The sequence below is a fragment of the Rhipicephalus sanguineus genome, unplaced genomic scaffold (assembly GCF_013339695.2).
Source record: "Rhipicephalus sanguineus isolate Rsan-2018 unplaced genomic scaffold, BIME_Rsan_1.4 Seq416, whole genome shotgun sequence".
In the NCBI taxonomy this organism is placed as follows: Eukaryota; Metazoa; Arthropoda; class Arachnida; order Ixodida; family Ixodidae; genus Rhipicephalus; species Rhipicephalus sanguineus.
The window spans coordinates 9,979-37,918 of record NW_023615203.1 but is presented as its reverse complement, the minus strand read 5'-3'; the positions used below and the strand labels follow the sequence as shown (position 1 = coordinate 37,918).

The window sequence follows — 27,940 nt, the reverse complement described above, 5'->3', positions numbered from 1 at the left end:
GATGTCATGTGCCCAGTTCTGGGTGCGATAATTATGCGAGGGAGAAAAAAAGAATGAAATTTTGACGACAAATTTTGGGCGGAGCGCAAAAGGGAGGGGAGTGTTGACTCGGAATTTCATGGTGGGTTGCTTTTCTTGTGCCTCTTCCCTAGATTTAGTGCAATGGTCTCATAGTGTTGGCTGTTCCTTACAGAGGGCTTCGGTTCAGGGTGGGAGTGATGGGCGTCGCATGGGATTGGAGAGCTCCGGTGGCGCCCGAGAGCCTGTCGGGCAGAGCATCGAAGAGTACCTGTCTATGGCCAAGGCGGTGAGCCTTTTTGCCCGCGCATGAACAAGTGGGGTCCCGAAGGAGGCGGAGGGCCGAGTGCTTGCAGACGGCACTGCGTGACTCTCGGACTTCGTGGCTTCGCACATGGTTGCCAACAAGACGCAGGCTGCCGCGTGGCCCAGCCCCCACCACCAACGTGGCATCGCTGAGGCGGGCCTGTTCGCTCGTGCCCTAGACGAATGTGGCAAGAACTTCGGTGCCATCAAGAAGGACTTTGTGAGTGGCCATATACAGGGTGCTTCAAGAAATGTGTTCAACCTTCTCAAAAAGTCAGGAAAATGCGATATTTGATTGCTGCCTTCAGAATTGGTTTTTCTGTAGTGGCAGGGAATTTAAGATGGTTAAAGAAATTATTTGGGACTGTAATTAAAGAAGTTAAATTAATTAACTTTTTTAATTAGTGGAGTTAGGTGGTTGTGTCAAATGGGAGAATTGAAGTTCTTGATGCCAGAAACCCAACCCAACTTTGAGATTTCGAAAAAGTGGCATCTAGTAATAATTACGAAGTAATGAAATTCACCAAATTCAATGGCGAAACCTAAACAGAAACATGGACGAACGCAACTGCCATATTCTTACTGAGACGTCCAAATGATTGTGAATGACTTTTCTGTAGCGCTAGGCATCTTAAGATGGTTAGAGAATGACTCGAGACAGCAATAAGAAAGTTAAATTAACTTTTTAATTAGTGGAGTAGGTGGACTGTGTCAATTGGGGAATTGAAGTTCTTTGTGCCAGAAACCATCCCAACATTGAGATTCGAAAAAGTGGCCTCTAGTAATAATTACGAAGTAATGAAATTCAACCGAATTCGATGGCTTTCGCTGTTGAAAGCCGTTTGCATTTCGTTGATTCATTGCGCCACAACAATTATAGAGGCGCTTTTTCGAAATCTCAAAGCTCAGATGGGTTCCTCGCATGCAGAACTTCAATTCTCCCCATTTGACACAATCACCTCCTAACTGCACTAATTAAAAAAGTTAATGTAACTTTCTTAATTACTGTCCTAAATGATGCCTTAACTACCTTAAGATTCCTGCCGCTACAGAAAAAGCAATTCTGAAAGCCCTGATCAAATATCGCATTTTCCTGATTTTTTGAGAAGGTTGGACACATTTCCTGAAACCCTGTATGTGTTCTGCATTTGTTTAGGACATGATATTCCGCCATTAACTGCCCGGCATTTCATATAATGGGAGCATTATATGCATAGTGCATTTGCAGACAGTCAGTTCAGAATGTGTCCCAAATGCATTGTCTGCAAATTTCCTCAAAAGCTGTGTTTTGCACACTTGCCTCTTGGTGGTCGTGTAAGATGAAGTGCTTGCTTGCGCGTCTATTCTGTAAATACATTCAACATAATTCTGCTTTGCACAATGCTGTCAATAGAAAGGACAAGGGCTAGAATCCCTGCCCCACTGTTTCCTTCAACTGAAAAGCTATCCACGATTATAGACTGAATTCATTATAGACATGTTGCACACTGCTGGAATGAACCTTGCATAAACAGCCTATAAATTTGGACCACAAGAATGGTTCATTCTGTGGGCCTCCCTCAAAGTTACACTGGCTTCCTAACCGTGCCTCCGATTTCGTGTTGCCCCACCACGGTGGCTAGCTTATGGCGCTCAACTGCTGACCCAAAGGTCGCGGGATCGAATCCCGGCTGCAGCGGCTGCATTTTCGAGGGAGGCGAAAATGTTTTAAGCCCGTGTACTTTGATTTAGGTGCACGTTAAAGAACCCCAGGTGGTCGAAATTTCCGGAGCCCTCCACTACGGTGTCTCTCATAATCATATCGTGGTTTTGGGACGTTAAACCCCAGATATTATTATTATTATTATCCGATTTCGTGTTATATTGACAATGGATGTTTTACGTTTACATCTATATTTTCATCCTGTTGTTGTAGCTGAGAATGCCTTTGTGTTCCTAGCTGCCCTGGAAACCGGTGAAGAGCCTGATTGAGTTCTACTACCAGGGACGCCATCCCAAGCAGGAACCACAAGAGGATGGAGAGGAAGATGAAGGTGCTGCTGGCTGCAGTGGAGGAGGCCACTGTTCCACTGCCAACTGTGTCAAGGTACGCCACTCGCTCGGCACGAACTTGCAGTGCTAGTACTATGTCTATGCAACATCACCTGTGATTGCTTTCTAGATTCACAGCCTCTATACTAATCGGCATATGGCTGACAGGCGATTGCAGGGCCAACACTGCCTTGAGCAGTACAGTGTCAATGCTGCCATTGGTGCAGAATATTGCGAAATGTTCAAACTAGATAACCGTGCAAGTTAAATCTTCATTCTCCGCATGCAAAAAAGGCTGACTTATTTGACCAATTTGAGTTTAATCGCAGCAATGTAGAATGGGTAATAACAGACAGGCTCTTTGAGTTGTTTCTGCACTGGAAGCAAAGCAGCAGTAAGAGCGACTGCTCAGCCACTTGCAACAGTTCTGTCCATGCATGCATACTAATCTGCGCTGTAGCGAAACGCGTTGTGGGGTTAGTTGGTAATACATATTTTTCTTTTTGAAGAGCACACAGAAAGACATGACGGGACCGGCGCTGTACTCCAACTGAATTCATTGAAAATAAACATACGCTGCACACGACGTGAAATATCCCAGGCGCATGCGCACTCAAAGCAGAAGATAAAAGAAAATGCAAACTGCTTATAATTGCCTATCTAGTAATCTATTCGCTTGTGCACACCCATGCCACCGAGGTGTTGTGGAGTTGTATGATCAAGCAAACCCTGCGAGTGCCAAGAAGCCGCCTAAGGAAGCGGAAGCTAGACGTGAAGCGCTGGTACTAGGATACACCACCCTACCTAAAGATATCGTAGATGTCTTGGCAGAAGGATCGAAATACAGTCAACTGCCGATTTTTCGGACATGCTCGAAAATTCGGACGCTCTCGCGGCACCGTCACCAGCCCCATAGACTTCAATGTACTAGAACGTCCAAAATTTCGGACGCTGAAGCTATTGCGCGTCCGATTTTTCGGACTTTCTGCCCAAATTGCAGGTCCGAAAGGCATTATTTGAAGCCCCCACCTCTGCCGCGTCTATCATCTCGTAGGTTCGAACCAGCGCTTTCGCGAGTCGATCTGTTTGAGACAGTAGCAGAGTCCGAAAGTCAGCTTTGCCGCAATGCCGACGTGTTATGGGGTGAAGCAGACACAAATTCAAAGGGGCCGCTATCGCGGCGCCATGCGGCGATGTTACGAATAAGCAGCGGAAATGCACGGAGGCGTGATGGCAGCAGCTGTCAAACAGGCCAGTACAGCTTAATCGCTGATAACCCTTACGATAAGCATCTACAGTTAACTGCTCGGCAGTACACGTGGCCTAGCGCAGTTGCATGCGTACTGCACGCATTTAATAGGCAAGAACCCAAATGCGCCGCGCCGCCATTCTTGCTGCCTCTTTCTGCGAGACCGCTAAGTGCGCCGCGTAGACGCGTTGCCTTCGCGGACGAAACCAGCTCGCCATTGCCGCGCCCGTGTGCGGTCAGGAACTAAGTGCGCATCACGAACCCTTTCATGATAAATGCGTGCGTACGATACAGCAACAGTAAAGTGACGGCGTCAGCTTAGTTGGCGATGTGCTGCACACAACTAGAAACGATCGGCTTGACACGGTAGCGAATGCTGCGTATCGGCGGCGATTCGGTGATGTGTGTGCGCATGTTTACATGCGCACACGCATCGGGGAAGCCGGTCGAGTCGTCCGCTCTTCCGCCACAGTCTTTGTGTTCCGCGTCATCGTTTACAAACGCTTCATGCGAGATAGCCGTAATATATTCCGCGCTTTGCTGTTATCAGCGGCGCTCATCACGAGATGCAAAAGTGGCGGTTGGCACGTACGTAGTTAAGCGGGGTTCGCGGCAGGTACCGAATGTATTTGCGAGAGCCTGGGCGCGCACCAAAATGCCTGATAATTGTACTGGGAGGCATTAAAGCTATTTCGGACGTGGCTGTGGCGATTTGACCACTTGAGCAGAATAAAAAAGCATGAATTTGTTTTTTCGGACTGCCCGATTTTTCGGACGATTTCGCGGGCTCTAGGAGTCCGAAAAATCGGCAGTTGACTGTACTGCTTTGAACCGCCCGTAGCAGAAAAGAGGACGAGAAGAAGGGTGCATTGGCAAAGACCACGCTTAAGAAGCACAACTAAAGAGGGAAAGCCATGACAGACAAGGGGTTTCTGCAAGGACCACGCTCGGTCCCTTCTACAAGCGATAAAGAGGGAAGCTTTGTGGTATCCAATCTGACTTTACAACGAAAAGGCGGTCCGGTACAAGCACATTTCAACGAACTTGCTCAAGGTTAAGCCTTCTGCGACTAGAATCAAGGGTAAAGCCCTCTGTAAATCCATGGAACTGCAGAACCTCGCCAGAGCAATTGTGGATCTCCCGATGAATACTTTGTCGGTTGTTCTTCGCTAAGACCCATAAACCTGATGCTCCTTTCAGGACAATAGTGAGCAAGAAAGGCTCGTGGCAGCAGCCACGTAAGCAAGTTCTGCTTAAAGCACTTAAAAAGCCTCCATGCCAATGACCCATTTACTACCAAAAATCCCCAGACACCCAGGAATGCCTTCAGAACAGGATGGCACAGTTCTGTCCTCCCATTCTGAGTTGTTCGGATGTAGTACTAGACACACCATTTTTATCCCCACCCTCTTACCAACTGGCCCCATTTGCAACGTTAGTTGTCTGCAGCGGTGTAGTAGTGTGGGCAAGATCACATTGTTGGGATTGACAGCATGCTGCTTGAATGAGTACCACATGCGATGTGTTTGTTACAGTTTGGGGACAGGTCCAGCGCCGGCCGAGAGGTCTGCGGGGTTCTGTCTGGAATGTGCAGAAGGAGCCCGAGGTGAAACCCGAGCCTCCGGACGAGGACGACGAGGAGCTGCCGGCAACAGAGGAGGCGCCCGTGACTTCCCCCATGGACGGAAGGAGGTGGCAGTGAAGAGGACCCGCACGGCCCCGTCGGGCCCGAGGTGAAGCCCATGAGTGCCAAGCCCCTGAAAGCGCCCGAAGACGCCGCCTCAGTGGCACCAGTCGGTTCGCTCAAGTTTTTTTCGGGTGAGTGAGGCTGCTGGTTGTGCCATGCACCATAGTCAACAAGACGAGGCCCTTGTCTATTTTGTCTTTTCTCTCGCTTCTAGCTTTTTTATTTGAATTCAGCGTTACTCCCTATGACAATGCCTTTTATTGGCAGTGCAAAGGTATTTGCATTGGCTCTCTGTGGCTCTCATCTTCTGTGATTGCTTTTAGCAAGTGTTGGGCCGCGCCCTAGTGAAGGTGTTACGTATGGCACTCGTCTCTTGCAGTCTCTTTCTCGTGGTGTCTAAATATGCACCATAGTGTCCTACAATGTTTGCGAGAGGGGGAAACCGTGGCCTGCGATCATTCAGCCACCATCGGAATGAAGGGTAGAACTATATTTGCCTAGTCTTCATGCTTGCCGCTCGAATGCACTTGTGGCTTTGTTTACTGTTGTTTTGGCTTTTGTTTTGGATAATATTATATGAACTTGCAATACGTGAAAATCCAATCGGTAACGCCCGTCGAACTTTTCAGCTATGAGAAAGCACCGCGTCTGTGATATATCCCCTCGCTCTAAACTCTTTCTATGACACATTTGAAACGTAGGCGGAATTTATGAATGTTGAAGGACTGTGGCAAACATTTAAAGGAAAAATGTTGGAACTGCGCGAAAAGCATGTGCCATCGTGGGTTCTCACTACTCGGCGCAGCAAACGTAAACCATGGTATTCACGTGCATGAACGTTAGGGCCAGGCAGCCGTGTGCGTGTTTACTCTGTTTATAAGAAAAACCCTTCATTACGTATTAGAGATGAACTCAAGCAAAAACAGTAGAGATGAAAGCGGCTCTGAAAATAGCTAAAGGTAAATGCTTTCATACATTTCACCTGTGCATAAAGAAACGTCCCAAGGAACTGTGGAATTCTTTAAGACAAACAGCAAAGATATCTTATCGATTACGGCCCTTGATAGCAACGGTGCCACCATCCATAATGATGTCGAAAGGGCTGAATGCTTTATCTCATTTTTTCAGTTCAGTGTACACCCCTCGGGTTAACATGACTGACTCTTTCGTACGGCCCACTGAGGTGGTGGCAGAACAAATGAGCGATATTGTGATTGACCAGCATGGAATAGAGACCATTATCAAATCCATGAATGCCTCTAAAGCTACTGGGCCCGATGGTTTGTCACCTGCATTGCTTTCTCTGCTGCCGCGCAAACTATCTAAATACTTGTGCGTCATTTTCACTAAGTCTTAGAAGAATCTTTGTTACCGATGACTGGAGACTTGCTAATGTAGTGCCTGTTAACAAGAGTGGACTGCGAAGTAGTGTTTTAAACTATAAGCCCATTTCACTTACAAGTGTTGCGCGCAAAATACTTGAACATGTTCTATTTACCATGTTACGACTCACATGAACATGCATTCCTTACTTAATCCTCAGCAGCACGGTTTCGTAGTCGTTTTTCCTCGCACAACACAATTACTTGACACACAACTTATCCTGTGCTTTAGATAAGGGTTTCTCTGTTGACTGCTTGTTCCTAGATTTTAAAAAAAGCCTTTGATGTTGTACCCCCCTCTTTATCAATTGAAAAACTAAAAAGTCATAATCTGAACGTACGGTTCGTGTGAACTGGATAAACTAGTGTTTAATAGAGCTGTGCCGAATAGCAATATTTTGGCTGTGCGAAGCGAATTCGATTATTGAAGTGTGAGTGCGAATCGAATCGAATATTTTCGAATATTTACTAGAATATTTCTAGAATATTTTTCGAATACTTCGAAGCGAAATTGCAGAAAAAAAAAAGTTAGAGAGGATTCGTAAGCATATTCTTATGAGATAGCAAACAGGAAAGTGTTTCTTTTTGCTAGGTTGATGAAGCACTGACAGGGTGGTGTTTCATAGTTGTCTTATCAGAATGAGGCAATGTAGAGGCCGAATTCTATTTATGTACATGATTTGGTGCAACCAAAAGTGTTGCCGACAACACTTACATGTGATAGGCAAAGATGACATTTCCTCAGCCTCCCTCCTCTTTCAACTTCTGTGGAAGCCCAACTGATGTGGTGGAGAAGGGTGTGCTCCCTTCAAGTCCGGAGTTCCAAATCTGCCTCGTAGACGTCGATATATACGAAAATATGAAATTTTGTATGCTAAAAAGCTTCGGCGTCGATTTTTCGGGCTTCCTGCCCAAATTTCAGGCCCCATAAAGCATTATTTAGCCCCCAACTCTGCCAATCTTTCATCTCCATGTTGGACCAGCGTTTTCTTGAGTTAATACGTTTGCGAACCCGTAGCGGAGCTTGAAAGGCAGCTTTGCCGCAATACGGGGATGTGATGAGGTGAAGCATATGAAAATCTAGGGACCACTTCCAATTGGACGGTGACTGTGCCTTGGCAAAGTTCGACCGTAACGGAGCTTGAAAGGCAGCTTTGCCGCAATACAGGGTTGTGATGAGGTGAAGCACATGAAAATCTAGGGACAACTTTCAATCGGACATTGTGTCTTAGCAAAGTTCGACCGTAACGGAGCTTGAAAGGCAGCTTTGCCGCAATACGAGGGTGTAATGAGGTGAAGCATATTAAAATCTGAAGGGGTCAGTTGCAATCGGACGTTGACTGTATTTGTTTTGGGGAAGTTCGAATAGTTCGAATAGTAAAATTCCAGTGCGAATCGAATCGAATAGCAAACACTATTAGAAAACTATTCGAAATTTCGAATATTTGCACACCCCTAGTATTTAAATTTGAGAAGGCAAAAGGTCATTATCAATGGTAAAGCATCCCGGGAAGTTGATGTCCTCTGGCATGCCCCAAGTGTCAGCTTTGGGTCCGCTATTGTTCCTCATCTACATAAATGACATTTGTTCCGGTATTTCATCACATATCAAATTATTTGCTGATGACTGTGTTTTCTACAGAATTATACATAGCTCCCATGTTTGCACTACTCTTCGAAACGACCTCGACAGGGTCTTGGAATGGTGTGATAAGTGGCGTATGTTTATTAATGCAAAAAAAACAGTGCATATGTGTTTCACTAGGAAAAAGGCCCCCCATGACTCATTTTATGTTGTAAATTCAACCAGGCTGCTGTCAGTTCGCGAACACAAGCACTTGGTGTATATTTCACACCGGACCTTTCCTGGAGCCGTCACATCAATCACTTCACAGTTAAAGCCAGACGTGTGCTTGGTTTCCTGCGCAGAAATGCAAACAAGTTACTATTTGAGGCCATAACTCAACTATACATGTCTAACGTTCGATCTATCTTAGATTACGCTTGTGCAGTGTGGGATCCATGGAAGGCAGGTGACGTGTCCAATTTAGAAAGAATCCAGAAGATGGCTGTTTCGGTTTGTCTGCTCTGATTATACAGGAATTTCAGTGTTTCAAAAGCAAAAGAAAGGCTTGGTTGGGAACTTATACATAAACGAAGGGAATATCTGAGGTTGAAACTTTCTCACAACGTATTTCATAACCAAACAGGTCTGGTCCGCTCGCGATACTTTCACAAATCGGATTACGTTTCGCATCGACTAGATCATGCCAATAAGGTAAAGGAAATAAGCTGCCAGACTGACGCATTTAAAATGTCATTTTTTCCCAGGACGATAGGCCAATGGAATAAGTTGTCTCCTGAAGTAGCAGAAATTACTTCACATGAAGCATTTTCAAGTTCACTGCTGGGTGTCCAGTAGTGTACTCGCGCAGTTGTGTTAGGACAAAACTGTACTATGAACCCGATTTATGTTGTTTATATCCCATGTATGACTACGTAAGTTGACAGTTAATTGCGTTTATTGCAATGTTGAAGTGTTGGAATCTGTATTCTGTATCGAATACTGTATTCTCTCCCCCACTGTAATGCCTTGGGCACTGTGGGTACTATGATAAATAAATAAATAAATAAAACAAGAAAGGCTTGTTGTGAACCTCGTGAGCTGATTTCAATGAGTGAGTCTGAAAGGGTTTAGGTGGTAACTTAGTCTTGCAACAAAGTGGCTGCAGGTCACACGGAGCCAAAAAAAAACAAACTTAGGCAACTCATGTGCAGTAGACTCGCTAAACAGAACCTGAAGGGACCAGGAAAATGCGTTCTGTTTAACCCTTTGTGGGGTCATCTATATCTTTCGCATAACAAAAAATAGGCCTGCGGAATATCCAATAAATACTTAGAAATAGTATGAAAAATTTTCACCAAAATACGACCATTAGTTTACAAGAAAAAGTGGGACGTATGTGTTCCACTGACCCATGATGGGTCTTTGAAAAAGTGGCACAACACCTGTCCGATTGCCTTAGGAGCGCACCAAGCTGCAATCCTTTCGCCAAATTTCTTGCACGAAAAGGCTCGAAGTAAGTCATACAGAGGGGTACTTCATAAACTCTGGTGCAACTCATCTCCAGCTGTGGTACAAAATGTGCACTGTTGTGCTGTGCCAGAGGCTCTGTCGGACCTGTTCACGTACACCAACCATTTGAGCTCCTTTCTGTCTCTTGTGTCGTTGTAGATAAGGACAAGTACCCCAATTATGCCTGAATTACCACTTATATATAAAATTGCGGCTATGAATTAAGGCAAATTACATCAATGTGGTGTTACCAAATGCACTGAACCCTGTAAATGCATTCATGAACTCCATCCATGTCTGAGGTATTAGCTTTTCTCTTAGGTCTTGTATATTCGGGTTCTCTTTCACTTCCTGACTGTCTAGAGCATTGATCTCGTCATTATTTTCTTTTGCCTTTCAATTTCAAGAACAACATCTTAGCCGCAGCTTTTGGTCTCATTGCCACTGGTATACCATAGTCTTAAAAAAGGACAAAAAAGGAATTCCAGCGCCTTTTCCGTCACAAAGTGTGTCTTGTGATGTAATAGTGCGCAAAAAAACTTGAAAAGGCATTTATGGGGGCCTGTTTTGTAGCTGGCTTAGCAAGAAACTGCTTCATTTTTTGTTCGAGTACGCGACACGATTATTAGCTGATATTCAGCTCCAGTTTTGAAACAAAGTCTATAGATTCATGCTAGAACTACTTCTCTTCAAATTTAGAAAAGGAGAAAATACCATAAATCTAGAACTTTAGCTATCTTTGGAACAACAATTGTAAAAAATTCTACAGCACAAAACGAATTTAAGCTTACCAACGCCATGTATCGTGAACGTGTGAAATATTTGTTCTTGGTTTCCTAAATGTTTAGTACCCACGGCAGCAGAATATCAAGCGCTGATAACAACGCGCAGTGGTGGAGGAAGCTTTTAGCTTTTACTGAAGAAAAGTTGGACAGATTCGTCCCATTATCCCTCAAAGGGTTAACAGGAGTTCCGTTTAATGAGAAAGGAGCAGTCATGCAGAATCCAAGTGTGAAACCAATCACCAATCATATTAGGGGCAGTTCTGTTTAAGCAGTAGTTCCATTTAAGAGACTTCCATTTACTGAGTCTACTGTACTACCCACAGTTCCCATGCTGGCTGAAGCGTCATGCGTCGCTGCTCTCATAGACTATAGTGTACTATATTATGAAACTCTATGCCGTGCACGTCTGTGAGAAAGTTTAGTACTTTCAGATTTACACTCGCACAGCACTGTCTTGGGGTTCTCCAACTGTGAAATTATGCGTTCATACTCGTTTAGCACTCATGTGGGCACAGCATAAATTCCAACGGCATGAATTGTGTGCGTTTCCATGTGATGTATACTCGTCAAACTACTGTACACTACAATAATAATGATTCTTGTGTGGTCGTTAAATGTTGTTTTATCCATTTTGAACATTATACACTGAGATAAGTTGTGATTGGGTGAAAAAGAAAAATGAAAAGACTTGGCCCGCCCCACTAAGTGGGAAGTGACAGTGGGTAGCTAAAGGTGGACATGATGCACAAATATGTCTTTTTGTTGAAAGGTGTTAATGCACGCGCTGGCTCCGCTGAGAAAAAGCTCCGCCGAGATGCGCGGAGGGCAGGGCCTACTGGTGACATCAGAACAAACTATTGCCACGCCATGTTTCTGCATGTTGGAACTCTGACTGGCAGACGCACACGCGAGGCATTCCTCTTCACCCTTTCATATTTCTATGCTTGTTCACTCCATTACGGCAAGGTATGCTGACGCCACGGGGTAAGATAAGACAGGAGCGCAGACTCCGCTCATCTGGAAGGCACACATCCTGCAACAGCAGTTCCTGCTTCCCAGCGTGTTCGCCAGATGGTGCTACGAACGAAGAAAAGCGGCGGAGGAACACGTCAGTCCTTGAGCAGAGCTGCGAAGGGCGTATTCTCTGTCATTGCTGTAGGAGTGGCACACGATTGTGCTTTTCCGCGTTCGTGCATCTGCTTGCCTACCCGTTTTGTCTGCTTGCTGCTCCTTGCCGTCGGCATTCGCCAGTCAGCACATGCGCTCTAGAGAGGAGATCGTTGAATGATTTCCATGCACCTTGACAGATGGCGCTTTGCATTGTGACTAGTACAAGGGAAGGAGAAAGCATAAAGAGGAGCGGAGGGAGAGAACAAAGGAATGAGTTATGCGTCCGCGTTGCACAGTTTGTCCTGAGCGAATGTGTTGTGTGGCGGCAGAGTTGGCACTCCTGTCTCATCTTGCTCCGTGGCTGATGCTCAGCGCAGGACCGGGTGCCTAAGAGCTGCACGTATATAAAACCCTTCGCACTGCTGCGCAAAACAAAAACACGAGCGGCTGCTAAGTGGGTGATAGACGGAGAGGAGGGGGAGCAGGGAGTGTGGCCCGCTGTGGGATGTGCCTCGGCAGCGTTGCCTGCACCCTTTTTTTTTCGTCCTCACGGGGATCTTGTACATTTCATTTTCCTGTAGGGGGTCGGCTGGTGCTGAAGTTGAGCGCCCAGGAAGGGGGCTCCTGGGTGGAAGCTCAGGACACCCCGCGTTTGGGGCGCCCACGCCAGCCCCCCTCGGAGGATGCGAGTGACGACGACGACGGTGCACCAGGGACGTCCTCTGGTGCAGGAGGCGGCGCTACGCCACCACTCAGGTTGGTGGTCCAGCCCCACCATTGGGGGGCAAACTGGGTTGATCATTTTAGTTGCAGATTGGGCTACATAGTTTTGCATCATGAGGTGAATACATGAAGAAAGAGGCGGCATAGTGCCTATGATGTAAACTTAAACTGTGCTTGGGATGAGACACCTGAGTAGAAGCAGACAGGACAAACGCTCGCAGAGTGCCTATCTTACAACGGCATAGTGCCTGTCTTTACATCTCTTTGTGGATTCATACCATCACCTCATGAAGGAATGTGGTCGTTTGTTCATAAGGATAAGAAAAGAAGGACCTTCTTTCGAAGTCTTGTAGCTCCTTTTATTGGGTAGAGTGAGCCGGTCTCGCATGATCCCTGAACCATGCTGAAATCGGCTTGGGATTCTTAAGTCATGTTCAGTTGTTACGATTTGAGGAACCGATCTTTTGTAAACTTTTGAAAATTAAGTAAAGGGAGCTTGTACAGTGCAGACCACTTATAACGTAACCGCATATAGTGCAGGACCGGTTATAATGCGGTCTTTTTCGACTCCCGTTTACCCTCCCATAGAACCGCATGTATACGCATACCGCTTATTGTGCAGTCCTCCAAGATGAAATACCGTTTATAATGCGGTTGCGGGAAAATATTTCTGACAAACGCGGTAGCGAGTGCGGCTCTCAAAGGAGGTACGCCGCTGGGGAGGGAGCGACGAGGTCGTTACGAAGGGCGAGGGCACGCACAGTGAACGAACGAGGGGCGGAGGGAGGAAAAAGACCGCGGCAGTGCTGTGCGGGCTCGCGGAGTGGGGAAGGATGGTGGTTGCCTAGGCGACGCAGTAGCCTTTGCACCGGCGGCGGCAAGGCTCCGCGGCCGCTTGCCGGCAGCGCGTTCAGCGTGGAACGTACGATTGCGTCCTCATCAAGTGCGCTTTAAAGTAAGTTTCCTGTCGGGAAAAGCGTCTTCGTTATCACACTTGCTACAGATATCGCGTTGGCTACCTCGTCCGCATTGAAAAGTTTTGCGGCTTCATGGCGTGAGCTTTCGCCTTTTCTGCCAGTGCGCGGAGTTAAACGAGCTTGGCGGGCTTTTGTCCTTTTGTCGCCGTTGATCTCCCGGCCGCGAACACAAACTTCGTATCACACGCGCTGTTCTTGCGTTAGTGCTTGAGTGCGATCTTTTCGACGTCCAATCTTCATGTTGTCTTAGACAAACTTCCCGTGACAACATGCTGAACCGCAGGCTAGGCCTAATCGGCGTTGGTTGCTTTTCGGTAGCGGTCGCGGGCGATAAAAGTTGAGGTTTGGTGCGGAATCGACGAAACTTTTTGCGATGGCTGCACTTGAAGGGAAGGGAATCATATCATTAATGAAAACGAGGGCATGGTTGGCACATGCAACTCTCGAATGGTGGTTCCGGATTCGATTGCAATGTCTTGGACATCGCGTGCGTGCCCGGGAAATCAAACGATCGGTACCGCTCAGCACGTGAAATTTCGGTTGCTATTCGACATGGTTTCTGTGTAATGCGCGTACCTCGAGGTGGCCTGAAACGTAGTCGGCGAATTTCTGCGATGGCACTTTGTTTTGTTTGCTTTTTCCCCCGTGTTCATTTCGTTGGCAATGCGGGTCTTTGGCGGTTAATTTTTGAACATTCGGAGATTTAAGTGGTTGTAAGCGCCCCAAATCACATATGTCGATTATCGGACACGCGAGGCTACATGCTCAACATGTTTTGCGCAAGTGCAGCCTTTGAAGAAGGTTGTTTTGGTTATAGTGCGGTACCGCTTATAGTGCGGATATTCGCGACTCCGGCGACTTACGTTATAAGCGGTCTATACTGTACTACTGTAAAATTCCGAGCAAGCGCCCCCCCCCCCCCCCCCAACGAAGTCGAAATTGCCGGCAAAGGGGGGGGGTGCTATCACGGAACGGCACCAGAATTCAAGATGGCGGCAAAATTTTCGCGCCAGAAAAAAAATGCATGCGCATAGATTAAAATTTTATTATAGTGAACTTTATTTAGGCCCAGGATTTGTTGTAGCTTTTAATCGCCTTCAAAACCATCGAAAGACTCCTCAGAGTCAGTTGCAAAAAACAGGTCGCAACATTCTGCTTGAAGTCCGCCACGGTCTTCTGGCACTACAGTTTCAACATCGGCCAGTCCGCTGTGCAGGTCGCCGTCCTCCGAGCCATCGACCGCGTTACTAATGCCGCATCCCTTGAAGGACCATGCCACTGTCTCCTCAGGTACAGCGGCCCACGCATCGGCAACAAAATCGAGCACATGTTGCCGCGACGACTTCTTCAAGTTTCCTTTCGGTGTTCGCGCTTCCTCACGTATATACTGCTCCGACAAACGCCGCAAGGTGGACTTGAACGGCTTATTCCAATACATGTCAGCAGGCTGCAGGATGCTCGTGCACCCTGCAAGCACGTAAAGCACGTCAATGTCCTACTCCTCGAAACCATTTGTGGCGGCTTGTGTCTTATGGATGGGCGCCTGGTCCAACACTAGTAAGCATCGCACGTCGTCGACGTTTAGGCCCCACACTCTCAACAGCCATTCTTGCATTTTCTCCGATGTCATCCAGCCGTTTTTCGTGGCGGTGAGACGAACATTTGCTACGAATGGGGGAAAAAGTCAGCGATGTTATAAAACGAACTAGGCGACAATGTGACCCCTCACCCCCATCAAAAAAATAAAATTATTCTCACCTGGTATGCGAAGGCTCGCAAAGGCCCTGGCTGGAATTTTTCCGCTTTGCTCCTTGAAGATTATGAAGGCCGGGAGCTTGTGGCCGGTGGCGCAAGCAGCTAGGCAAACCGTGAAGCCTTGCCGGGCACATCCAGTGTTCGCAATCTGTATGGTGCTTTCTCCGACCACGTTGTTCGTCCTGTTGGCGGGGTTGTCTATTCGCACCATCATCTGATCCATGTTGGCCATGTTATATAAGGTGGAGCCGTTGCGCCGTCGCAGCGAGTTTGCGGAAGACCGAAAGGCACTTGCTGCCTCTGAAAGTTCCTCGGGCGTCTTCTAGCTCTCGTTCGTAGCGCGGCGCATTGCAACACCGAACCGCTGTTTCCAGCGATTTATGTAATGGCTGGAGGCTACAAAGTTTCCCAACTGCATGCTGTTGGCAATTTTGACGGCCTCTTTGGAAAGAATCCGGTTGCTGACGGCACATCCTGCACTTCTTTCGCGCTCAAGATACTCGAAGAGCGCATCGTCCATGTGTTCGCTGAACACTGGTGCGCCATTACTGAGCTTCCGTCGAAGTTTTGCCTTCCCGTAGTTTAGCTGCAGCAAATTATCGAAATTCTTCTCCCATTCCCGTATTCGCTTCCAGTCGAGCTTGAAATGTCGAGACGTCTGGTGCACATTCTTTCCGTTTTCTCGATGCCATCGAATACCGTATATACTCGTGTAAGGGCCGCACCCCTACTTTGGAGGGGGAATTACGAAAAAAAAAATGAAAAAAGTCCTGCCAGAAAAGTGTAAGTTAAATTGCAGCTAGATGGCGCTGCCAGCTTTTCCGCTTCCGCCGACCTCGACGGCGCCATTATTGCTTTGTGTGGCGCATCGTTGGCATCGTGTGGGTAGCTTGGCAGTGTTTCTTCAGATCGTTGTTGTCGGTGTCACTTTGTCTGTAGTAGTGAGCCCTGTTTGAGCCATCGCAGGTGAGGGACAATGGGCTGGCACTTGAGATCTTTCACTGCAGCCTTTAAACTGCAAGTGATTGAATATGCCGAGGAGCACGGCAAGCGAGAAGCAGGACGCAAATTTGATGTCTATGAGAAGCGCGTGCGTTACTGGATGAAACGGAAAGATTCCCTCGCCACTACCAACAGAGCCGAAAGGCATTTCACGGAAAGAAGTGCAAGTACCCGGAACTCGAAGGCGAACTTGTCAGATATGTCATCGACACTCGAAGGGATGGCTACGCCGTCTCAACTGACTTGATCCGCGTGAAAGCCCTGGCCATCGCTCGCCACATGGAAATACCCCAGGCGCAATCCAAGGCAAGTCGGGGGTGGGCTACGCGGTTTATGAACCGTAACCAGCTCTCCATCCGCCGCCAAACAACGCTTTGTCAAAGGCTTCCAAGCAAGTACGAAAGCCATATGATTAAGTTCCATCGCTTTGTAAACGGTCTCAGGAGGGAGCATGAGTACGACCTCTCCCAAATTGGGAATGCGGACCAGACTCCTGTGTGGTTCGATGCACCAGAAAGCACCACAGTGGATTTAAAAGGTGCAAAAAGTGTGTCTGTGTGCACGACCGGTCCAGAACGTCAAAGATGCACTGTGATGCTGTGCATCACGGCAGATGGCAGAAAACTTCCGCCGTACGTCGTGTTCAAGCGAAAGACTCTCCCTAAAGAGAAGTTCCCTCAGGGAATCATCGTACACGCCCAGGAAAAGGGTTGGATGTTCGAGGAACTTGTCGTAGATTGGATAAAGACTGTCTGGGCAAACAGACCTGGAGGCCTGTTACAACGGAAAGCCCTCCTTGTTCTGGACAGTTTCAGGGGCCACTTGACGGACCGCGTCAAGAACTGACTCGCCACGACTCGTACGGACTTGGCCATTATTCCTGGAGGACTGACGAGTGTGCTGCAGCCGCTCGACGTCTGCGTTAATCGTCCGTTTAAATCGGAATTTCGCCGATGCTACTCGGAATGGATGGCTGGAGGCCATCATGAGAAGACCCCTACAGGACGGCTGAAGTGGGCATCGCTGCAAATCTGTGCGTGGAATTTGTGTGCGTGGCGTGCCATGTCATTTGAAACAGTCGCGAAAAGTTTCAAGGTGACTGGAATTTCAAACTGCATGAGCGGCGCAGAGGATGAACGTCTCTGGGAGGACGCCGACGCTGAGGCGAGCTCTTCCGAGATCGAGGACAGCGATAGCAAAATGGAATCGTAATAAAAACAAACATTCCTGGAATGTCATTTGCTACTCTCTTACACTCTGCTACTGTCGCGGAAACGGTGCGGACCTTTGGTGAGCTGTCATCGGCCTGATTCGTGTAAGGGTTGCACCAAGCGCAAAAATTTCGAAAAAAAAGTGCGGCCCTTACACGAGTATATACGGTAACCTCGATTTTCTTCGCCACTGTGTAGGACTGCATAGGCATAGCTGACCTCTCGCTGCAAATACAAAGCAACAAATGGCGCGGAGCATGTGCGAAGCAATCAGGCTGCAGTGCAAAGCAGGATTGGATTAGATTGGATTCATGGCAGCCAGCAGGACCACAAAAAAAAACACAATATTTATAGAAAAATCCACGGAAACTTTTTTTTGTGTCAACTGGATGTGGCAGGCCACTGTTGCCTGGGCGCGTCGCGGAGCTGTGGTGGGGAGGGGGGGGGGGGGCTTTCCCGGAACGGCACGGATATTTGTAATTGCTAGTGCAGTTAGGAGTGGGGGGGGAGTGCTTGTACAGGTGGGGGCGCTTGCTCGGAATTTTACGGTAGGTCAGAAACAAGCGAGACATACGAATATAGAACACATGACCGTAAAATGCCGAGCAAGCCCCCCCCCCCCCCCCCCCCTGCGGTGAAGGATAATCTGACCAGATTTGGAGGGGGGGCGCTTGCTCGGTCCCGGACTGAAATTCATGATAGCGGCGGGAGAGCCGCTAAAAATAAAAAATGCCCATCCATGTTTCTAATGAAATGGTTTATTTATTTACTGTTTTTATTCCCCCTCGTCACTGCCAAACCATCGAAGCGGCGACCGGTTTGACCAATATACGACCGGCCACATGACAATGGAATTTCATAAACATTAGACACACATTCAGTGTACTCAATCGTGTGGTTCTTTTAGATGCGAAGCAGCTCTTTGACTCACGTGTGTAACGCCGTATGTTACGTGCGTCCGTACGATGCGCCACAACGCGTTCCCCTCGCCATAGGTGTTGGAGCGTTGCCAAGTAGGTCACGACACAGCTTTGCGTTGACGTCACGCTTCCCTCGCAGGTGCGTGCTGACGTCACTCTCTCCTTCACCCGCAGCATGCTCGCCGTAGCGCCCGCAGCTGCCGGCTGCTCCGCCCGCTCGCAACACCTCTGAACGTGTCACTTCTCTCTCGCTTTACCCGTGGTAGTCAAGGCGAAACGCGCACCTGCTCTGGTCCAGCGCCCATGTCTCGACTCTGAAGAAACAACGACTACGAAGTCTTGCCAAACGCTTTAATGAAACTTACACGAAACCCAACCCGCCTCCCGTGTCTTTGCATTTCAAACAAACGTTTACTCGAGTAAACGCTACGCCGAGTTTCACTTCAAACCGTTCTTCCAGCACCTGCGTCGACACCCGTTTCAACCGGGTCAACGCCGTGCGCACCGCTGCTGCTTCGCATCCCATCAGGGTTCCCTTCGGGGAGATGGTCCAAGTTTTTTACACTAGCGATGCTCGTCCTGAAAAAAAGTTGGCCGCAGGGGAGGAGGGGGGGGGCGCTTGCTCGGTCATTGCCACTTATTTCAGATCTTGCGAAAAGGGGAGGGGGGCGCTTGCTCGGGTGGGGGCGCTTGCTCGGCATTTTACGGTAGAACTAAACATTTTTGGTTTTTAATCCAAACAGAGGCAGTTCCCGGTGCACGTCGTGGCCAGAGACAGCCCCTCTGACACCTTCGGGAAGCCTAGCAACAGCGAGGATGGCGACACCTGAGGACAGCACCTCAGGGGGTTGCAACAACACGAACAACAGCACGGAAGATGAAGACGCAGGCGACGACGACAGCAACCAGCAGCGGCCCCCATCAGCCTCCAGGGCTGCGGCTTCGCCCAAGTGCCCGCCTCAGGCACCCCCTCTAGGTGAGCCTGTCAGTTAATGTGCCATTGTTTTAAGATCATAGGATGGTGCCTCTAGCATTTCTTGGTGAAGTATTGTAAGTACAGTCGACGTCCGATTTCCCGGACCCTCAAGGGACCGCGAAAACGTCCGGAAAATCGGGCAGTCCGGAAAAGCGAATGCACATGAAAACGCACATTTTTGGTAGGTATTTTTCGCTGACGGAGAGGGTCACAGCCGGAGTACAAGATTCCCATAGCAATTCAGCCAATGCATTGTTTAGGTGGCTCTGAAAAGAGCCGTTTATAAAAAAAAATACGACGTGGCCGGCACTACCTCATAGGTCAGCACTTGGGCGCAAAGAAGTCGCTTATTTTCTTTTGCACGGTCCACTTGCCCGCAATTATGTCTGCCTCAATTTCAGTCAACGTCATGTTGCCGCTGTACACCAATGACAGTGTCATCAGTGCTCGCATCAATTCCGTGTTCGTTGGCTGTGTAGGAGCTGGCTCTTCGTTCTCGGTGTCGGCATCGGAATCCTCCGTAACTTGATGAATGATTTCGTCATCGGTCAACTCCGCACATAGCTCGAGGTCTTTGTCAGCGTCGGCGAAGCCCTCAAGGGTTATCTCGGCTGGAATCAACACGCCGCCAGCACGCAGATCGTCGAAGGCAACGTCCGCGGATGGCAGTTCGTCATCGTGAGCCTACGAGGTGGCTTTGTGCGCTTCGAAGGCGCGGACAAAGACGAAGGAGCAGTCGGTGCCATTGCTGTAAACGGCGAATCCGCTAGACGAAAAGCGCAGCACGAAACAGCTAGGAACTCGGTGGATGCTGAAGGTCGGGAAACGTGATCACTGAAGGTAGCGCGCAGCAGCAAACGATCAACCACTGACACGACCGCAGAGCTGGCACAGCTGACAAAACAACACGTGAACGAACACAGTGAGGTTTGGCTTGGCTAAGCTACGGCTGGCAACGGATTGACACGTGCGGTTTCGAGGTTATGGCAAGCGCGGCGCGGTGCGGCGTTGCTGCTGATGCGCGGGTTCAAGGATATGAAAATGAAAACAACCAAAATGGCGGCGTCGGTGGTGACTTCGGGTCGGCGGTTAACAGTAAAAAGTCCGGGAAATCGGATGGCGAAGGCTATAAGCGTCCGGAATTTCGGACTTTTTAATACATTGACTCTACGGGGAACTTGACGGTGCCACAGATGAGTCCGGGAAATCAGGCATGTCCGGAATTTCGGGCGTCCGAGAAATCGGACGTCGACTGTAATGTGTTGCTGTACACTTGGACATGTTCAATTTTTTTCCTTTTCATAAACAGCATAGGGGACCCTGCACTTAACTCTTATTCTAAATTATCCATCTATTCTGATGCAACTTGCCTACTTTACATATATTTGTCTGTAGATTTCAGATATGCAATTACAGTATACTCTTGTTAAATGGAACCTGGAGGGTATAGGAAAATGTGTTCCGTTTAAGAGGATTTCTGATTACTGAGAGAGGAGCAGGAGTGCAGAATCCAAGTATGACACCAATCATATTAGGAGCAATTGTTTCGTTTAAGCAGCAGTTCCATTTCCTGAGAGTCTATTGTATTTTTCTTGTACACTCAAACCTCATTATAACAGTCATATCTGCAACGAAAATAACTTCGTTATATCCGAAAATTCGTTATAAACGTTTATTTGTAACACTGTATCTATTACAAGACTATTCCTCATTTACTTCGTTATAACTGATAATTCGTTATATCCATGTTCGTTATATCGAGGTTTGAGTGTACAACATAGTTTTTAAAACATCAAACATTCCATGTGCCTTTTCGGGAGTGCGAGTTTACCTGAACTGGGAGAGTTACAAAGTAAGTTGGCATATCATAATAATCTGAAATGATAACTGTATGCAGTAAAACAATAACAGACGTTCTAAACCCATTTGAACAAAAGTTATGTTATACAGTCGAGCCCACATATAACGGCCCCACTTAAAACGAACTTTCGCTTATAACGAATGATGCCCGCTTGACCGTGGAAATATACATTATCTCTATGGCGCAAAATCGCACTTACAACGAACGCCTCTGAGCCCTGCCAATCCGTTACAGCGAACGGAGTCTGCGCTTCGGCGACTTCCCGGGACACCACTTTCGACCACCGATAAGCCATCGGCGAGATGCCCATAGATTCCTATTGTTAAACGCCAACTGTGCCTCCGTTGCCATCTAGCTGTGGCTCTCCCCGACCGTTGTTATGTTCTGCACCGCTCCGTCCTTTGTCCCGCACCCCCACCGACTTCAACAATTCGCGATTCGTTCCGCGTGCATGCTGACTGAGCGTGAACGGGCCCTAAATTTTTCTGACGTGCACAGTCGGCGCAGGCTACTCTCCCAAGCAAGCTACCCGAACTACCCTTTCTCGCAGCTCCTTCGCCAGTCTCCACCGCTCCATGACGCTGCCGCATCCGGCTTTTTTTGGCTAGAAACAAGCCCAGAGAAGTTAAAGTGCTTGCTTGTCTTATCACACGTGCGCGTCTTGCTCACTGTTGGTGTTCGTGTAGCGTGCAGTCAGAATAACGGACGGTGGCACGAAGCGAAAAGCGCTGGAAATTGCTACCAAGTGAGCCATTTTAACAGAGCTCTCTCAAGGTGTCAAAAACTGCGAGTTGGTTAAAAAGTACGGCGTGTAAAAGTAAACCATATTGACGATCCTGAAAAACAAGGACAACATCATCAGTGCCGATGCCATCTCGACTGACAGAAAGCGTCTGTGGAGGGCCATCTACGCAGATGTGGGGGACGCACTACTGAAATGGTTCGTCGACGCGCGAGCTCGGAACATTCCGGTAAGCGGCCCTATGATGCTGGCCAAAGTGAAAGACTTCGCATTCCTGTTGGACTTTCCCCCAGAAATGGCTGGCTACATCGGTCCAAGGTGCGCCGTGGCATTGTTTTCAAATCAATAGTTGGTGACGTGTTGCCTCGTGGCTTGAAACAAATCGAGACACCATTTTATGCTATGCGGAGCGAGACGTCTATAACGCAGACGAAACTGCGTTATTCTATCAGATGCTGCCAAAAAAAACTCTCGCCATGAAAGGCGCCACGTGCGCTGGCGGCAAACACAGTAAAGTGTGCGTCACACCACTTTTGTGCACTAATGTGGATGGCAGCGACCAGCGCGTGCCCTTCGTAATCTAGAAGTCGAAGAAGCCGCGTTGCTTCCAGGGCTATGTGCCTGTGCACTACAGGCATAATGCGAAAGCATGGATGACAAGCATTTTATTCGTAGAGTGGCTGAACGAATTTGACCGCGACATGCACAAGCAAGGCAGGTGCATGCTGCTCGTGGTCGGCAACTGCTCCGTGCACCACGTACAAGCTTCTCTGGTGGCTGTGACCCTGCTTTTTCTGCCGCCCAACACAACGTCTAAAGTGTAACCGCTTGACTTGGGCATCATTCACGCGTTTAAGAGTTATTATAGGTGCCCTGTTGTGGAGCGCTTGCTCATAGCTGTTGACCGCCTGGCAGCCAACCTGCCGCTTCGGGTGACTTTGTACTTAGCTTTGGAGATGCTGAAGGCTTCGTGGACGGAGGTGACAGCTACATGCGTGCAAAACTGTTTCCGTAAGGCCGGCTTCGTTGACGTCAGACCCGATGCCGAGCAACTCCCGAAGAGGACCGATCCGGCGGCGATTTGTGGCAGCACGTCGTCGACCCCAACATGGGAGAGCGGGAAGTCTGCTGGGAGGACTTCATTACGGCTGATGATGATGCCGACACTGCGGAACCATGCATGGATGAGGGCATAGTGAATGAAGTGCGTGACAGAAGCGATTCGGAGGAATCGGATGACGACGACAACTAAACTTTGGAGCCAGCGCCAACAGGCATGCCTGTAGCAATTGGCTACATAGATAGCCTCAGGCAGCTTGTATATGCCAAGGGCCTCGACGAAGAACGTGCTGCCGCCTTAAATAAACTCGAGACTGTACTTATCACATCTACGCTGTCAAAACAGACGTGCATCACGGAATTTTTTGCAAAAAGATAAATTTTTGGTTTTCACTTGCAATTTTTTTAAAGCTGTGTTTCATTTACTACGAACTTCGGGATGAAACGAACGAATGCCACATCACGCTCAGGTTCGTTAGAAGCGGGCTCGACTGTATTTAACATTTGTGACTGAAATCCCAGCTTGACATGAACTTGACCATTAATGTTCAACATACTCTATACGAATGGAAAAACTATTCTTCCACCATTACTTCAGACCACAGGGAAATGCCCAGTGTTCACTTGATCTCACTGGTGTTCACATTGTAGCGAAGAGGTATGCCCAGCGCTGCAGCCACATCACCAGCTCTGCTCAAGGCACGAGTCGGAGCTGCCCAGCCTGTGTTTGCTGCAACGCTGCCTACGCCTGTACAGCTCTTGCTGCCCCTGTTCGGACGCTCCCGGCCCAGCGTTTTTATTATATTTTTGGTGGAGGTTGCTGCGGTTTTCCCCGGCCCTGGAAGTCGAAAGTTGCCACCCATCATGCCTGACAACACCAACTCGACACCCCCCACGGCTTCGCCACCCATGGTATGTCCCGGTGTCCAACTTCTGCGCGAACCCGAGATCTTCAGCGGCACTGATGAGAAAGACGTTAAGGATTGGCTTGAATCTTACGAGAGAGCCAGCGCTACCAACGAATGGGACGATCCTATGAAGCTCTGCATCGTAATGTTTTATCTAACAGATGACGCCAAGCGGTGGTATGAAAACTACGAGGCTGATATCCCCACTTGGACAACCTTCAAAACCAACATCGCAGCAGTTTTTGGACGCCCTGGTGTGCGCAAACTTCGCGCAAAACAACGCCTACGAAGCCGGTCCCAGCAAGCAGGTGAAACGTTCACCAGCTACATCGAGGACATTATCGACCTCTGCCGCCGGGTCAACCCCACGATGGTGGAAGCGGACAAAGTGCGCCACATCGTGAAGGGCATTTCCGATGATGCCTTTCAAATGCTGCTCTCGAAGAAGCCTGGCACTGTCTCTGAACTCATTGAGCTTTGCCAGAGTTTCGACTAGCTCCGAAGACAGCGTCTTCTCACGCGCCGCCAACATGTGTGACGAAACCATCTCGAGCGTGGCTAGCGCTCCTCACCGTGAGTCACTATTCTTCCAGATAAAGGAGTTTGTCCGTGCTGAGGTCGCTCGTCAGCTTTCGCTGCTATCAACAGCCAGCCAACCACCATCACCTTTGCCACCAAACATACGACAGATGATACAGGAGCAAGTTTGTGCGGCTATGCCTTCTGCCCGCGACACTGCACTGGCGCCGACCCCAGTTGCCTCTGCCGAGGTCAATGCTCCCCTAAGCTACGCCGAAGTTGCCGCACGGTCGCCGCCTCAGTCCCTTGCGCCATTACCATCCGCCGTGCCACTGCGACCAACACCCCGCCTCAATCAGGCAATGTACCTCCAGGGTAGCAGACAATGGCGCACTTTCGACAACCGGCCAATATGCTTCGCGTGTGGGCTACCTGGCCACGTCGCTCAATATTGCCGTCGTCGAGTACGTCCCTACCACCAGACCTTCGAACCTGACCCATATGTATCACCGTGGCCATCGTTCTCAGTGTCTCGGAACCCCGGCCAGATGTCTTCATATACCGACCACCATCCTCCTGCCAACCGCCGCTCGCCATCGCCTCGATGCCGCTCGCTATCGCCGATGCGCTGTCGTCCCTCTACACCGGAGCGGGAAAACTGATCGCTGCAGTTCCAGAGGCAGGAACTGCATTGCCTGCGAAAAGACCAAGGCCTCTCCCTTCACCGACGAACGTTATTGACTTGTATGTGGACGGCGTTGCTGCACTCGCCCTTGTTTATACCGGTGCAGCAGTTTCAGTTATCAATGCCAAACTCTGCCGCTTGCTCAAAAAAGTTACGACGCCGCTGTCCAACATATCGCTTCACACCACCAGCGCAGACCGTGTCACGCCGGCCGCTGCATGTTCTGCTCGCGTCGTAATTAACGATCTCCTCTATGTCGTCGAATTTTTAGTCCTGCATTCTTGTTCACATGACGTCATTTTGGGCTGGGACTTTCTATCAGCTAATAAAGCCGTCATCGACTGTTCTCGCGCTGAAGTGGCATTTGAAGCACTTTGCGACGCTCCGTTATTTGACGCTCGTGAGGCCGAGGACAAGCTATTTGTTGCAGGAGACGTTACAGTACCGCCGCACTCCTTTGCCCTTGCCACGGTGTCCTGCAACAGTATCGCCAAGTCGAGCGCACTTTTTACGCTATCTCCTAACTTCGTCCACCGCAAATGTTCACCGCTGCCTTTTGCCCTTTTGGAAATTCGCAACGGTGTCAGCACACTGCTTCATGGCGAGTGCGTCGGACGTGTCCACGGTGTCGACCCTTCGACCATCACTGACATGCAAACTGCTTCCACCACCGAACACGAAGTCGTCGGAGTGACCTGTGACTCCTCGCCGCAGACGCCTACGCCTGATGTCCTGAGCAGCTCCATTGCCGACACGTTGACTGTTCCTCAACGCTCCCAGCTCCTCCGCCTCCTCGACAGATTCCGTTCATCCTTTGACTGCCAGCATGCTTCCCTCGGTCGTATGTCAGCTGTGAGTCACCGCCTCGACACGGGTACCAGCGCGCCACTGCGACAAAGACCGTATCGTGTGTCTACGACAGAGCGCCAGGTAATCGACGACCAAGTAGCTGACATGCTGAAGCGTGGCGTCATTCAGCCTTCGAATAGCCCAGGGTCCAGTTGTCCTCTTTAAGAAGAAGGATGGGTCGATTCGCTTCTGCGTTGGTTACCGCCGTCTCAACAAAATCACTTGAAAAGACGTTTATCCCTTACCGAGAATTGACGATGCCCTTGACTGCCTTCAAGGCGCGAAGTTCTTCTCTTCTATTGACTTACGGAGCGGCTATTGGCAAGTCCCCGTGGCGCCTGACGACCAACCTAAAACGGCCTTCATCACACCCGATGGCCTTTATGAATTCCGTGTCATGCCGTTCGGTCTTTGCAACGCGCCCGCAACGTTTGAACGCATGATGGACAACATTTTTCGCGGTCTTAAGTGGAAAACATGCCTATGCTACCTGGATGACGTGGTTGTATTTTCATCAGATTTTCCTACGCACCTCCGTAGGCTAGAGGAAGTGCTTCAGTACCTAACTTACGCTGGCCTTCAGCTCAACCTGAAGAAATCCCGCTTTGGCGCAAGGCAGCTCACCATCCTTGGCCGTGTTGTATTCAAAGACTGTATTCTTCCCAACACTGCCAAGCTTCGGGCAGTTGCTGACTTTCCCAAAGCTGCGTCTCTCAAAGAACTTCGTAGCTTCCTTGGCCTCTGTTCTTATTTTCGCTGCTTCATCCGGAATTTTGCAACCATCACCGCTCCCTTGAATCAGCTCCTACGGAGCGACTCGAAAAGGTACGCTTGGACGCCCGCTTGTGATGATGCCATTCAAGAGTTGCGCCATTCGCTCACCTGTTCGGACGCTCCCGGCCCAATGTTTTTATTATAACATACTCATCGTATCTCCAGGTTTTAACTGCGACTCGATGGTTTGACAAGGGACAGGATGTAGTGTGTTTCGGCAGAATGGGTTGTGTATAACAATGCTTGACACATTGAAGTGAAATGCGGTCTACAATTTTTTAATGTAACAGCATTATAGCACACTTTGTGGGCTTGAGCAGTAGTTGTGACAGGACAAACCAATTGCGCTTGTATGCGAGCATATGTGCATGCAGTAACGCATTTATGTAAACTTGCAGAATCTAACACCAATTGTCTGGTGCACTTGTTCGCTTACTTTTCGGCAATGCCGTTCCAGTAGAAATCAATAGTGCTGAACCTTTATCCTCTTGAGGACAGTTTCTTTCCTTTTGTGCCTTGCCTTATATTCCAAGAAAAATGTTGTCATGACTGTGCCACATCCAGAGAACCAGGAGACTTTCTGTCAGTTGAAGATACCACGGGGCTGGTGTGCGTCTTTCTAACTGGCTGGTGTCCTTTGATTTGGATTAGTTCTGATCAGAATGGCAAGGCTGAGCAAGTTTGCGTGCCTTCGCAACCAAACAGTGCAATCCGTATTGTCCTTCATACATTTCATTCTTTTTCATTTTGACAGAATTAAAAGTTATGAATTTAATGCGGACATTAAGCACAGAATTTCGCAGGAAAATGTGTCGAATATGACAGAAGTGTGAGCCAAGTGGTTTGGGAAATTATCGGAGCAGTAGTGTATGTGTGCGAATGTGGCGATTTTTAGGATAAGCCTTCATTCCGGTCACAGCAGTGACAAGGGTACATGTTCTGGTCTTGCAGCTGTTCAACATGCGCCAGTGCACATATTTTTAAGTTTGGTTGGTTTTGTGTCATCTCGTGAAGGCTCCCATGTGTGCACACTTGTGAATAAGGATTAGCTGGAAGACAACACTTGGTACTTGCTTGCCACAATTTCTTTGTAATTCTGCACTAAAGGCCCGTGGCGCATTTGATTGTACGACCTGGAAGTTCTATTCACCGACTGCATTTGTGCTAAACAGATGTGAGCCATTTGTGCGGCCGGTGAACAAACTGTGCACATGTGTTCAGGCCCCCCTCCACCCCTGAATTTGACCCTACGTCCCCCAGCACCACCTAGGACCCAGAGCGCCTCCAACTCACCACCACCACTGTTGATGCCACAGGGGTCACCGCTCGCTGACG

The 27,940-nt window shown here is 48.7% G+C and overlaps 1 protein-coding gene across 1 annotated transcript; it reads left to right on the top strand.

The window, feature by feature from the left end:
- Positions 1–411: 411 nt before the first annotated feature.
- LOC119377236 (proline-rich proteoglycan 2-like) lies at positions 412–27,940 on the top strand (the record flags this gene model as incomplete). Its single annotated transcript, XM_049411561.1, has 6 exons — positions 412–544; positions 2,264–2,410; positions 5,199–5,422; positions 12,226–12,400; positions 18,976–19,208; positions 27,827–27,940. Coding segments are annotated over exons 3-6 (598 nt in total), but the record flags the coding sequence as incomplete, so codon positions are not given.